The 12906-nt window shown below is 49.5% G+C and overlaps 1 protein-coding gene across 3 annotated transcripts; it reads left to right on the top strand.

Annotated features, from left to right (window-relative positions):
• The first annotated feature begins 478 nt into the window (after nt 1-478).
• On the top strand, nt 479-12702 carry Enc1 (ectodermal-neural cortex 1). 3 transcript variants are annotated; one of them, XM_006985760.4, is made up of 3 exons: nt 479-619; nt 4130-5943; nt 10146-12702. In XM_006985760.4, exon 2 carries the CDS (start codon nt 4143-4145, stop codon nt 5910-5912), a length of 1770 nt encoding a protein of 589 aa, XP_006985822.1. In that variant the 5' UTR covers nt 479-619; nt 4130-4142; the 3' UTR covers nt 5913-5943; nt 10146-12702. The 3 variants fall into 3 exon arrangements, with proteins under 3 accessions (XP_006985822.1, XP_076408217.1, XP_015859711.1); XM_076552102.1 differs by lacking the exon at nt 479-619 and adding an exon at nt 844-861; XM_016004225.3 differs by lacking the exon at nt 479-619 and adding an exon at nt 963-1387.
• The last annotated feature ends 204 nt before the right edge of the window (nt 12703-12906 follow it).

Raw genomic sequence — 12906 nt, forward strand, 5'->3', positions numbered from 1 at the left:
CTCCCGTACCCCCCCCCCCGCTTCCTCTCCCGATAATCCCCCTACAGCTCTTTCCCCCCCCCCCCAGCTCCACCCGCTGCCGCCCGCACCGCGGACGCGCTTCCTCCCTCCTCCCCCGAACGAGTCTCTTTGCATACGCGCCCCCTCCCGGGCGGGAGCGCAACTTATAGCCCGGTTGCGCGGTGGCCCCGGCGCAGTCTGCTCCCGCAGCTTCTGAGCGAGTGCTACGACGGAGGCGCTGCAGAGACCCAGGGCAGACGCCAGGCGGCCGCCGGCTCTCACACCGCAGCCTCGATCCCTCCCCCAGCGCGCAGCCCGCCTTCCTCCGCGGCGCGGCCGCCGCAGGCTCACTCTCCCCTGGCTCGGCGAGCGCCGGCAGACTCTCGGCCCGGCCGGGGCGCCAGGTCCGCCGCTGCAGATCCGGAGGCCGAGACGAGCTGCCTGCTAGAGCCGATCCGGGAGCCACTACCCCCGGCGCTATCGCCTCTCCTCCCGGCACTCCTTTCTCCCGGGTGATCGCCGCCTCTTCCTGGGACTGAGCCGCCCTCCGTCGGCTCCCTGCGGGTGACCGAGGCAAGAACCCCAGCCGGTTGTGTGCGGAGGCCAGTCGCCTACTGCTGTAAGTTTCCCCTGCGGCCCCAGACCTGTTGCGGGCGCCCGGATTTCAGGGGCGGGCCAGCCGCGGGTGTGCTTGCGAGCCACCAGCCGGCGCCGGCTACCCTGCCTGCCTGCCTGCGGCTTAAGCCCAGGAACTGCTCTCCAGGCAGAACTGTCGCCAGGGCAGGATCGCGCTGGGGGAACGACCTGCCTCCCCTCCGCGGCGTAACGCCCGGGCAAGTCTCAGGGGCTGCGAGGAGCCAGGTTGGGAATAATAGCGTGCCGGCTTCCTGAAGCCTGCAGACAGCCCAGCGCGTGGGATCGGTTCCCCATGGTGCACTGTTGCCGGCTCCGGGGGACGGTGGGGGCCACGCGCAGACCTCCTCATGGGGGCATCTGATTGCAGCCGAATGAATGAAAACTGGTTCCTGAAAAACTAGTTTCTTCTCCTGCAAGCTTTTGCCTTTTCGAGTGACATTATTAATTTCAAAGGCCTAGGAATTGGTGGGCGGGGTGGAGATGAAACAGTGAACTTGGATGTGTAATTTGGTGTCGCCCTCGGTGGCATGTTCAGCGTGTTAAGTAGCGTTGCAAATGTTGTAGGGGACCGTGTGGCGAAGGGCTATTTTTGTAAACATCTTTATGGTGTCGTTCCATTGTTGCCAATAATGTGAGTGCTTGAGATACATCTGCCTGGTTCCTTTTCTCGTGGGATTGAGATCAGGTTTAAAACCAGGAGAGACGGAGGTGCTCCAAGTGTTGGAGGCAGACAGCCTGTGTGGAAGCAACAGTAAGTGAACCGAAGTTACCGAACTAGGAGCCCTTTTGATGTTCACAGTAATAGCAGTCTTTTTTTTTCTCTCTGCCTTCTTTGTAGACGCAAGTTAAGTATATGTGTGCATTTTCTTGGCCATTTCCTTAGCATGCAAATTTATGTCTCTGGGGGCTTATGAAAATGTTGGAAAGAGTGATTAATTTAATGCTGAAGGTGTGTTTAGTAACTGCATAAATGATTTCTGTGGTTATTTTGCTGTTGGCATAATTCTAAACCAGAAAGCAAGTTATTTCCCTTGGGCCTTCATGTGTACCTTTTGTTTTAATCCGACATGGTTCCAAGATGATTGTGACAGTGACGTTCCTTTCCAGTGGGGTGGGATCCAAGATGACAGGGTAGACTCTTCTTGCTTTCTGGGGAGACCTAGAAAATACAGCAGAGTAAACACAGGATTCCCGACTGTTGCGCATCTTGTATCCTAAGGTCTTTTGGACAAACTGTTTTCTTAAGTGTAAACCTAGTTGTGAATGTTGTTTTATGCCACCCTGACTCCTGTTAATGGACATGTGCTCTGGCCCAGTGGGATTCCAGCCCAGCCGCCAAGCACTTAGATGCTTATGTTCCTGTCTTGGCTCTTAGCCAAGAGAGGAGGCAGCTTCCTGAGACTAGGCAATCTTTTCAAGGTTTAGGCTTAAAATCTTCTTCAAAATAACTCAACACTGAACGCATCCGTGTAAATGACATCCACAGGGGTAAAGCATGCAGGTGTCAAGTGCGCGGGAGTCTGAACACTTCAGAAGCTTAGTGCATTCACAGGATCCTTTCAATATGAGTCCTTCTTCAGAAGGTTCCACAGTGGCTCACGATATGGACTCCTGGAAGCTGGAGCCTTAGTTTGAGGTGGGGTCGATGCATGGGTCCTCACCCTCTTCCTACCCACTGGAAATTTCTGGGTGTTTTTCCTAGGCTTTGTAATCCTGGAGCTTTGTAACTTTGATGCTTACTTGTCATTTGGCCTTGTTTACCCAGCCTGAGAAGTAACATTCCCAAAGCAGAGGAAAACAAGTTACATCACCTGAAGGTTATGGGCCCCAAGGGTCAAAGGCATGTCAGACATCCACCTTGGTTGTTTTCTGTGCCAACTTTCACAGCTGGGTGGGGGAAATTGCAGTTCTAGCGCGTGAATCTGGTAAGGCATTCGTTCGCGTTTATTAATAATTCCTGGAGTACAAATTAAACAAAATAAATATCTAAAGGAAGGAGGAGCAGTAGTTCAGCTGTGCTGTAAGTTCTGGCTGTTTGTATCGGAAAAGATACTGTAGCCAATTACATAGTCTTCGCCGCTGACATAAACAACCTGCCCTGGAATCCCAGAGGGCCAGGTCCTTTCTGTTCTTGAAAGCAGTAGAGGGGTACCGTCAGAAGCCGGAGTTGATTCCAGTTTTCAAGATGGACAGTGGACATTTTCTAAATCATTGCTGGCTAGTTTTCTTACAGCAGATGCCTAAAAAGATAGCAGGAGATTCCACTGATGCTAATTTTGATACTTAGGAAAGCACTGTAGTTAGCTGATCAATTTTACAGTGGCCCTGCATGAACAAAGGTTAAAATACACTTAGGCACATGAATGTCACACACACACACACACACACACACACACACACACACAAAGGTTAAAATACACTTAGGCACATGAATGTCTCTCTCTCTCTCTCTCTCTCTCACACACACACACACACACACACACACACACACACGCACGTACACGCACACGCACACTTCTACCCCTTTGTGCTTTTGAATCTACATAAAGCAGTGTTTGCAGTTTGGACTCCTGAAATGCAGGTGTTGCATTTGCAGGTACACAACAGTCCTGGTGATGGAGTGTTTAATCAAAGCGGTGTGGCTGCATCCTTTGTTCTTGTGATGGTTTTCCAAGAATTGGTATAGAGCAGGAAGAACAGAAAAAAACAGCATGAGCTGCCTACTCAAAATATTCTTCCTTTTATGTGCCAAAGTGTCATTCTGGAATCTGTCCAGGTTCAGAAAGATGGGTGGTAATTGTGGCCAGAATCCATCTGTGCTTTCACTGAGGTCTGCTGATCAATGTATGGAACTATTTACATTCTGGTGCATTCAGAGCTCCTGGTGGTAGAGCTTGTCTAGTTAGAAACTGTCTATTTAGCCTTTGTGTAAAAGTCTGACCTCTTCAGGACTTGGGTAGTTAGATGTACGCAGAGTTTGGATCTTACTGAACGAATTCTTAATAGAATTTCTAATTAGTAGGTGTTTGTTTTACACATGGCTTTATGTTGCATGGGGCATTAAAGCCGGTGCCCTCCTGACGTTCTTGGCATTACGAGAGCGGGAAGCTTGGCCTTTTAACTGGCCTGGAGTGAATCAGCTGGGCTGGCGCTGGGAACTGGGAGAATGAGATGGACTTCCCTCAGCTTCTGCTGACTTACATTCTGGCAGTCAGGTTTTCCAAGATAAACCTGCTTTTAAGCCATGCCTCCCCTAGCCCCCCCCAACAGTGTATGTGTGGTTCGCGTAGCTCCAGAGTATTACAGGGAATGTTTTTCCTCCCAGGTAGTTCTCTGGCTTTGTTCCGGAGTGGCCATACCCTCCTCGGAACCGTAGGTTGCAGCAGGACTAACGAGGCCCCGTTTTCTTTGTCTAAGTGATGATTGCTTTTGTACTGTGGCTGGGAACATCCAAGAGCATGGTGTTCAATGGGTCTGTTCTGTTTTCTTTTAGGCGCTGAAGCAAAATGTCAGTCAGTGTGCACGAGAACCGTAAGTCCAGGGCCAGCAGCGGCTCCATCAATATCTACCTGTTTCACAAATCTTCCTATGCGGACAGTGTCCTCACTCACTTGAACCTTCTGCGCCAGCAGCGCCTCTTCACAGATGTCCTTCTCCATGCAGGGAACAGGACCTTCCCATGCCACCGGGCGGTGCTGGCTGCCTGCAGCCGCTACTTTGAAGCCATGTTCAGTGGTGGCCTGAAAGAGAGCCAGGACAGCGAAGTCAACTTCGACAACTCCATCCACCCAGAAGTCTTAGAGCTGCTTCTCGACTACGCCTACTCGTCCCGGGTCATCATCAATGAAGAAAATGCCGAGTCGCTCCTGGAAGCCGGCGACATGCTGGAGTTTCAGGACATCAGAGACGCGTGCGCGGAGTTCCTGGAAAAGAACCTGCATCCCACCAACTGCCTGGGCATGCTGCTGCTGTCCGACGCCCACCAGTGCACCAAGCTGTATGAACTCTCCTGGAGAATGTGTCTCAGCAACTTCCAAACCATCCGGAAGAACGAAGATTTCCTCCAGCTGCCCCAGGACATGGTCGTGCAGCTCCTGTCCAGTGAAGAGCTGGAGACAGAAGATGAAAGGCTGGTCTATGAGTCGGCCATGAACTGGATTAGCTATGACCTGAAGAAGCGCTACTGTTACCTCCCAGAGCTGTTGCAGACCGTGAGGCTGGCCCTCCTTCCTGCCATCTATCTCATGGAGAACGTGGCGATGGAAGAACTCATCACCAAGCAGAGGAAGAGTAAGGAGATTGTGGAGGAGGCCATTCGGTGCAAACTGAAAATCCTGCAGAACGATGGCGTGGTGACCAGCCTCTGTGCCCGCCCTCGGAAAACCGGCCATGCCCTCTTCCTCCTGGGAGGACAGACTTTCATGTGTGACAAACTGTACTTGGTAGACCAGAAGGCTAAAGAAATCATTCCCAAGGCTGACATTCCCAGCCCCAGGAAAGAGTTCAGTGCATGTGCCATTGGCTGCAAAGTGTACATTACTGGGGGGCGGGGCTCTGAAAATGGAGTCTCGAAAGATGTCTGGGTTTATGATACCCTACATGAGGAGTGGTCCAAGGCTGCCCCCATGCTGGTGGCCAGGTTCGGCCATGGATCTGCCGAACTGAAGCACTGCCTGTACGTGGTCGGTGGGCACACAGCAGCCACAGGCTGCCTCCCAGCCTCGCCCTCAGTCTCTCTAAAGCAAGTAGAACATTATGACCCCACAACCAACAAGTGGACCATGGTCGCCCCACTCCGAGAAGGCGTCAGCAATGCTGCCGTAGTGAGTGCCAAGCTCAAGCTGTTTGCTTTCGGGGGTACCAGTGTAAGTCATGACAAGCTTCCCAAAGTTCAGTGTTACGATCAGTGTGAGAACAGGTGGACAGTACCGGCCACCTGTCCCCAGCCCTGGCGCTACACAGCAGCAGCCGTGCTGGGGAACCAGATTTTTATTATGGGTGGAGATACAGAGTTCTCTGCCTGCTCTGCTTACAAATTCAACAGTGAGACTTACCAGTGGACCAAGGTGGGAGACGTGACAGCCAAGCGCATGAGCTGCCACGCTGTGGCCTCCGGGAACAAGCTCTATGTCGTCGGAGGGTACTTCGGCATTCAGCGCTGCAAGACCTTGGACTGTTACGACCCGACTTTAGATGTGTGGAACAGCATAACCACCGTGCCGTACTCACTGATTCCTACTGCGTTCGTCAGCACCTGGAAACATCTGCCTTCTTAACGCAGAGCGTCCTAAAGAAAGCACGCACGAGGTAAGAAGGCGGAGTTGGAGATGTAAGCAACTGCTGGTGTCGGCCAATACTGCAAACCCCTGTCAACAGAAACCAGTGGCTCTCCGCCATCACGGAGCCTCAAAAATCTCCCAAAGCGATTTCAGAAACTGCCCCCATTCTAGAGACATTGTTTTTATTTGGTCCGGGTGGAATCCAAACATCAGTACTTTACATGATTTATTTATTTTTTATTTTATATGCATTGGTGTTTTGCCTGCCTGCATGTCTGTGTAAGGGGTGTTGGATCCCCTGGAACTTGAGTCACAGACAGTTGTGAGCTGTCATGTGGGTGCTGGGAATTGAACCCGGGTCCTCTGGAAGAGCAGCCAGCTCTCTTAACCACCAAGCCATCTCTCCATCCTCGCATCAGTATTTTAAAGAAAGTTTTCCAGTTGTATCTGACAGGTTGGGAACCCCAGACATCCATTAGTAATTCCAGTTAGTGGTTGTGAAATACTCACTGTGTTCCTAGGTAGGACGGGACCATGTGCTTCACTCAAGCATCCTTTTGATGCTCAGAACAACCCCTGGATGTTATTACTAATCTCCCTCTGCAGGTGAAAAAACCTGATGCCTATGGAGTCTTAACTAGTCAATTGCCCAATGTCATAGACCTCAACAAGTGGTCAAGCGAGTCAAGAACTCCGCCAGGGCAGTCTGACTCCAGAGCACAGACGCTTGAGTATGCAGTCAAGCTGCTACCTGATAAACTTGAACTTGATCTTGGTATCATCCCAGGGATACTGGGTTGCTATTCTGATTTCACTTCTTCAGACCTTTCTGAACTTAATAGGGTTTTAAAAATATTATTGCTTTAAGTTTTCCCTAGTTTATTGACTCCAAAATTGTATATTCGCTTATTGAAAATGCCGTCCCGCCCCCAAGAACCATCTCTTTAGAGCATGTATGAACTTTGGAGGACAGTCTAGGTTGTTCTCATGAAAGGTGGTAGTTCATGTGGATAAATTCAGCCACCTAAGCTTCCCGAAATGCATCCTCTTAATCAGTCAGCCTGACCCTGTTGCTGGGACCAACAAAAGTTGTATCCTGTGTCATATACCTGGGTACGCGGTGGTTGTATTGTGTATATGACACTCTTGGCTCCAATAATGAATCAGCCTACACAGTTTTGGTGTCGCTGTGGCTGCTTGCCTCTTGTGAAGCATCCTCAGCACTGGCCCAGGAATTGCCTCAGCATGTCTGTCTTAGTTAGCCTCCTGTAGCTATGATAAACACCATGACCAAAAGTAAACCGGGCGTATTTCCTCTTACATCTTTTCAAGTCACAGTCCCTCGCTGAGAGGAGTCAAGACCAGAACACAAGGCAGGAACCCTGAAGGCAGGAACTGAAGCAGAGGCCGTGGAGGAGTTCTTCTTACTGACTTGCTCCCTTACCTAGCTTAACCTGCTTTCAACCCCAGGACCACCTGCCCAGGGGAAGTACCCCCCCTTCAGTGGTCTGGGCCCTCCCACATCAATCATTAATCAAGAAACTGTCCAAAGGCATGCCTGTAGGTGGCATTAATTGAGGTTCCCTCCTCTCAAATGACTTTAGCTTCTGTCAGGTTGACAAAAGAAAACAACAACAACAAAAAACCAAAACAACCAGACTGGCTGAACAGAGGGTGCCAGGGACACACCACTTCATTTGGGTGACTGCCGGGCTCACTACTAACTGTTAAGGAATGCCATGGTGGAGGACCAGCAGCACAAAGTCATTACCAGAGGACTTTGCCTCTGCTTTTCCTAGGGTGTCACACACCTTTAAAGGGGCCTTTGAAAGGAAATAGGGGGACCTCAGAGTGGTTGTCAGCTCAACAGAGGGGGGTCTCATCTTATTGGCCTTTCTTTCCCCATGTTGAATAGCTCATTCACAAGCAACTGAAATTGGATTTCCCTTTCGCATTTATTTCATCATCATTGTTTTCAGCCCTGTGGCCGTCTCCTCCAGCCTGTCCTGGCCAGCAGGGCCATGTTCCCTGGGCGGGAGATTCCTGTAGAGGAGCAGCAACAGTCAGAAACCTCCCGAGAGGAGAGAGACCTACCGACAGCAGCCCACACCAAACTGGTTTTTGCAGCCTTGCTGGCATCTCAGTAATCCAGAATAAACAAACGTTCTGCAAGTGGTTATTTCATGTGCGATACGGTTGCATGACTCAACCCTCAAGCAGGCCTGGAGAGAGAGACTCCTAGGGAAGAGGCGCTAATTAACCGACGCAAAATGAAGAGTTAGTCCAGCAACTGACTGGGTGTGCAGTCGACCTGGACAAGTGGCCAGGGATGGGGGTCAGTGTGTCAGACATGGCCATTGGGTGGGTGGAAGGCAAGGCAGAGAAGATGAGGCTAGCAGAGAGATCACAAGTGTTCTCTGTTCCTTGTGTTACATCTCTCTGGACTTAGGGTTGGTTTTTTTTGTTGAACGAGTCATTTTAACCACAATGTCCAGAAAAAACGTCCCAATTCAGACAGAGGTGGGTGTTAAAAACAGCCTGGTCCAGCCCAGCACCAGCCTCTGTTACATATTACCGGCTTTTCCTACAGAAAGCCCTCGCTCTGATCTGGCTGGAGCACAGTCTGTGTGTCCTGGGGACATTCCGTTCCGTTGATTATCAGCTGTTTGTCATTTCTGTTCTTCAGTTTTGGTTCCCTTTCCCATCCCAGCGTGGATGTGTTAAAGTATTTGACCCTAACCACTTGCTTCCGGTCCCCGGGAAACAGAACAAACAAAATGCTGTGGTTACCTGAGAAACAGCAGCCTCCACCCTTGGTACCCTGGGCAGGAGAGTCGGGCACATAAAAACTCAACTTGATAGGGCCAGCTTGTTGCTGCTTTTCAAGGGTGACACGCGCCCCTGATCAAAGCTACTCTTTCCGTTTCCGGCAGGGAGGATGTTGGTTCAAATTTCTATAGTATACACAAGCTGGAGTTAAAAACACTTAAAGCTGGCTGGAATGACATTCAGAGAGGCTCCTTTGGGTGTCGGTCGGCACAGACCTCCAGCCTGAGTCCCCTGATTTCCAAATGCTGGTCTGGTGCAAGATGAATTCATCTAGGCTTAGCAGAAACCTTCCCAGGTCGGAAAACTCACCCGCTCAGGAGATTTTAACTGTTCCCTGCTGTTCATTCCATGGGTGGGAAGACAAAAAGGGAACCATTCTGATTTTCTTGTAATTTTGCGATGTCTTATGGCCCCCACCTGACAGGATGTGGACCTGCATTTGCTTTGTTTCTTCTTTTAGAATACGCCACCTCTTCATTTCTGTGCGAGTGTGCCATGTCTTGAGATGTTAAATATTACAAGATGCATTCTTCTGGCCAAATGTGGATAGACAGGTTGCAGGGAGGCGGGACTGAGGGATGACACCGAGGGCTAAGGAATGTCTTGAAGGCTTGAATCACGGCTAGACACCAGCCAAAAGAAACAAGTGGGAACTGACTCACACCTCCGAACACACACGAGCCAAAGAGAAGAATCTGCCGTTAATGAGTGGGTCCTGCAAAAAATCCCCTTGTCCGTGCTTGTAGCTAGGGTTCCAGTGAGTAGTGGGGCCTGCGATTTTAGCTGTGGCTGCCTTCGATCTCTGAAAAGTCTACCTTGGATATTTTTATGATCGGAGGGCCTAGGGGTGTGTCGTCTTCCCTTCATGTCCAAGTGACTGTCACAGTAGCATTGAAAACAGAAGATGGCAACTCGTAATAGCCGTGGCCGTGTGTAGGCTTGAATTTGAACATACTCATGTTCGAGAAAGGAAGGTCCTTTGGACACTAATTTTTTTTAAATGCCTTTTATTTTTAATTATTTTTTTTTTTAATTTTATGTATATGGGTGTTTTGCCTGCATGTTTCTATGTGAATGAGGGTGTCAGATCCCCTGGAACTGGAGCTGCCATGTGGGTGTTGGGAATTGAACCTGGGTCCTCTGGAAGAGCAGCCCGTGCGCCAGCCATCTCTCCAGCCCTGGACACCATTGTGTTGTGGGCTGCCCATGGTCATGGTACCAACCCGCCAAGCATGCACACTTTCTATTGAACTTGTAATTCGCGCCGCCAGGAGTGCTATTGCCCAGCTCTGCCCCGAGTCTAAATTTTTCTAAATTGTGTGCTTATTAGCAAATGTCTTAAACCGTGACCTATCACAAATCCTTCATGCCTTTGTGTTTCGTTCTGTCTTTTTTTTCTAGCTCACCTGGACACACGGTGAGACGATGTGAGGTTTCTGCTGTGGAGAAGCCAAGTTTAATGAAGAGAAAGAACCCCAGGAGAAGTTGCTACAAGACTCCTCGATTACCATCGGCTGCACCTTGTGAACACTCTCTTAAGTGGACATGAAGGAAGGGGTGGGGGAGGGAGGGTGGGATTTTTCCAATGCCAGTAGCACATGGTTTAAATATGAATGACAGAGCTTGTGATCTAGTCCTTGTCTGGTAATTGTGGATTAATGTCAGCGTTAATCAGCCCCTCAGAGGGAGAGAAAAGCTGGCCTTTTCCCTTGCTGTAGCTCATTCAGCGTTTGATTTCCATGGCTCCGCCGTTTATGTGCAGGATTTGAAATGGTTGTCAGCTTCCTCCGAGGACTGAGCTTGAAGCCTCCGTGGCCAGCTGCTGTTGGAGACGCAAAGCCAAGCGTGGGTCAGGAGGGAAGCTGGCCTGGCCGACCGAAGAATGGGCACCCCAGGACTCTCCACTCATCTCGGAGGGGTTGCGGTCCCCCCCCGGGAACGCCTCTGAACAATGGGGACATTGTTGGTAGCCGTTTGGTAGATGCTCTTTGCTATTTATAAGTGACTTTAAACCTTCTCTTGGCTGTTAAGAAATGTGTTCTAGATTTAGCTATTTATTGTGTGCGGCCTGCATGCTGAAACAGTGCTTACGTTGTCTTCACGTGTATGGGCGTGTGTGGATGGTCGTATGTTTTGCACATTTTGTAGCTGTTGACGTGCTTTGCTGCACAAAAAAAAAAAAGAAAAAAAAAAAAGAAAACTTTGGGGCTATAATTTGGAGGATAAGTAGAGGGTGGGTGGGGGAGGGGTGCATTTTTGAAATGTCGGGACGGACGGAAACTTAAATTACATCCCAGAGGCAGAGAAACCACAGCGTCACCGTAACTAGACCACCCTTGACTGAGGTTTCATGGTCACCCTGATGGCGGGTCTCCTAAGAGCAGGATATTGGTCTGTCCTCCTTCTCCTGTCTGTCTGGTTTACCTAACTTTGGTCTCTCGGCTGCTGACACTTGGAAAGGACCAAATTACTTTGTAGTGTTTTCCTCCATTTGTGTAATAACCTGAAACCCTGGGAGGTTCTGCAGAATAGTTCTGTATATAGGGCACAGGTGAAGACATTGTCTAAAGTTTATTTATTTATCTATTTATTTACTCTAGGTGAATAACACCACCAATGGGGAAAAACTAAAATGTGTCAGGGGTAAACAAATTCCCTGACCACATTGCTTGGCCTGTGCGTGGCTCTTAGACCTTGATTAGAGAGTGCTCGAGATTCTCCCAGAAAAACATCCATCTTGATACAATGTACACTTTCGTGTTCGCCCTTAGATACATGTTGGAAGAGCTCTTTGGTAGACAAAAGTGACATTTGGTCACACGATGCCAAGGATTGTAAACGGTGGCCTGTGGAGAAGACTTCCGGTCCTGTTGGGATCAGTTGTGAATACATTCTTTGCTCGTCTGAGTGCTTGTTTACTAAACGTGTTAGTGCTAGACCAGAGTGGGCCCTTCCCCGGGTGTCTGGGGGAGACCAGAACTTGCAACTCTGCCTGCTTGATCCATATTTCTCACAGTGCTGTATTTAAAAAAAAAAAATAGGATTTAAGACAGATAACCACCTTTACATTGTGAGTGTTTGCCTTGTCCAATGACAGATAATTCCATAACATTTCTCTCCACCTTAATACTTTAGGCTAATTGTACATGTCTGTGCCATGAGTAAGTGGACTGTAGTCGGACCAAAATAAAAACAAATGAGCCGTTGGAATGAAAGCTTCCAGATCGTTCCAGCAGTCAGGTTCTGGTCCCTAGATGTAGTCTAAGCAGTGTAAGTGTCTGATCGGACCCTGGTGGCCTGATCAATCTCCGCCCTGTAGCTGCCCCAGCTCCATAGTTTACGATGCAAATCCGTCTCAAGATCTGCGCGTCACTGCTGCTTCTGGGAGCAGGGAGAATTTTCTGCAGCTGTTTCAGAGTTGTGGCCTGTCCTTGAATCTTCTGTTAATTACTGTGTGAGCCAGAGGGAGCTGTGCCACAAGGGTGGGCCCTGGCTGGCAAGGGGGAACTTTCTGGACTGCAGCTCTTTTAATTGATGTAGGCATTTGGGCTTGCTGCTTGACGGCCCTCACCCTGTGAACCGTCCCACACTTTGAAGCCAATACGATCCGCAGCACGGTCCACACAAAAACCCTGGCGCAAGACGGGGGAGGTTCCTCTCTTTGGGTGAGCTGGTTGCCGTGGAAACGGATAACAAAGGTCAGCCTTCCACTTCTTGGTATAATGGTGGAGCCCCTTTTCTCAGGCTTGACACCTGTCTGAGTGAGAGTGATGAGAGCCGAATAAAGTCCCTCTCATGGCTGTTGAATGTGGTTCACGTACCAAACCCTGTAGAAGTTAGAGACTGTGTTTGTATGTTCTCGTTTGCTACTACTACATTTTTGACGTTTTGTAAAACTGTTTTTTTTTTCCACGATGTGAAACTGAAGGTCAATAAATTATTAGAGATTTTCTCTTCATTGTGTGAGTTTTTGTTTGACAGCAACGCAATTTTAAACACTGCAAGTGTGTTTTCTCATTTAATCAGCGCGATTTCAGGTGTTCTCTGAATGTTTCACCATTCAGCACCTCCGCTTATGAAAGCAGTTTTGCAAATCCTTAATATCTCTCTCTCTCTCTCTCTCTCTCTCTCCCCTCCCCCAACCCTAGCTGACTTGTAAACT

This window comes from Peromyscus maniculatus, chromosome 15 (genome assembly GCF_049852395.1).
Source record: "Peromyscus maniculatus bairdii isolate BWxNUB_F1_BW_parent chromosome 15, HU_Pman_BW_mat_3.1, whole genome shotgun sequence".
NCBI classification, from domain to species: domain Eukaryota; kingdom Metazoa; phylum Chordata; class Mammalia; order Rodentia; family Cricetidae; genus Peromyscus; species Peromyscus maniculatus.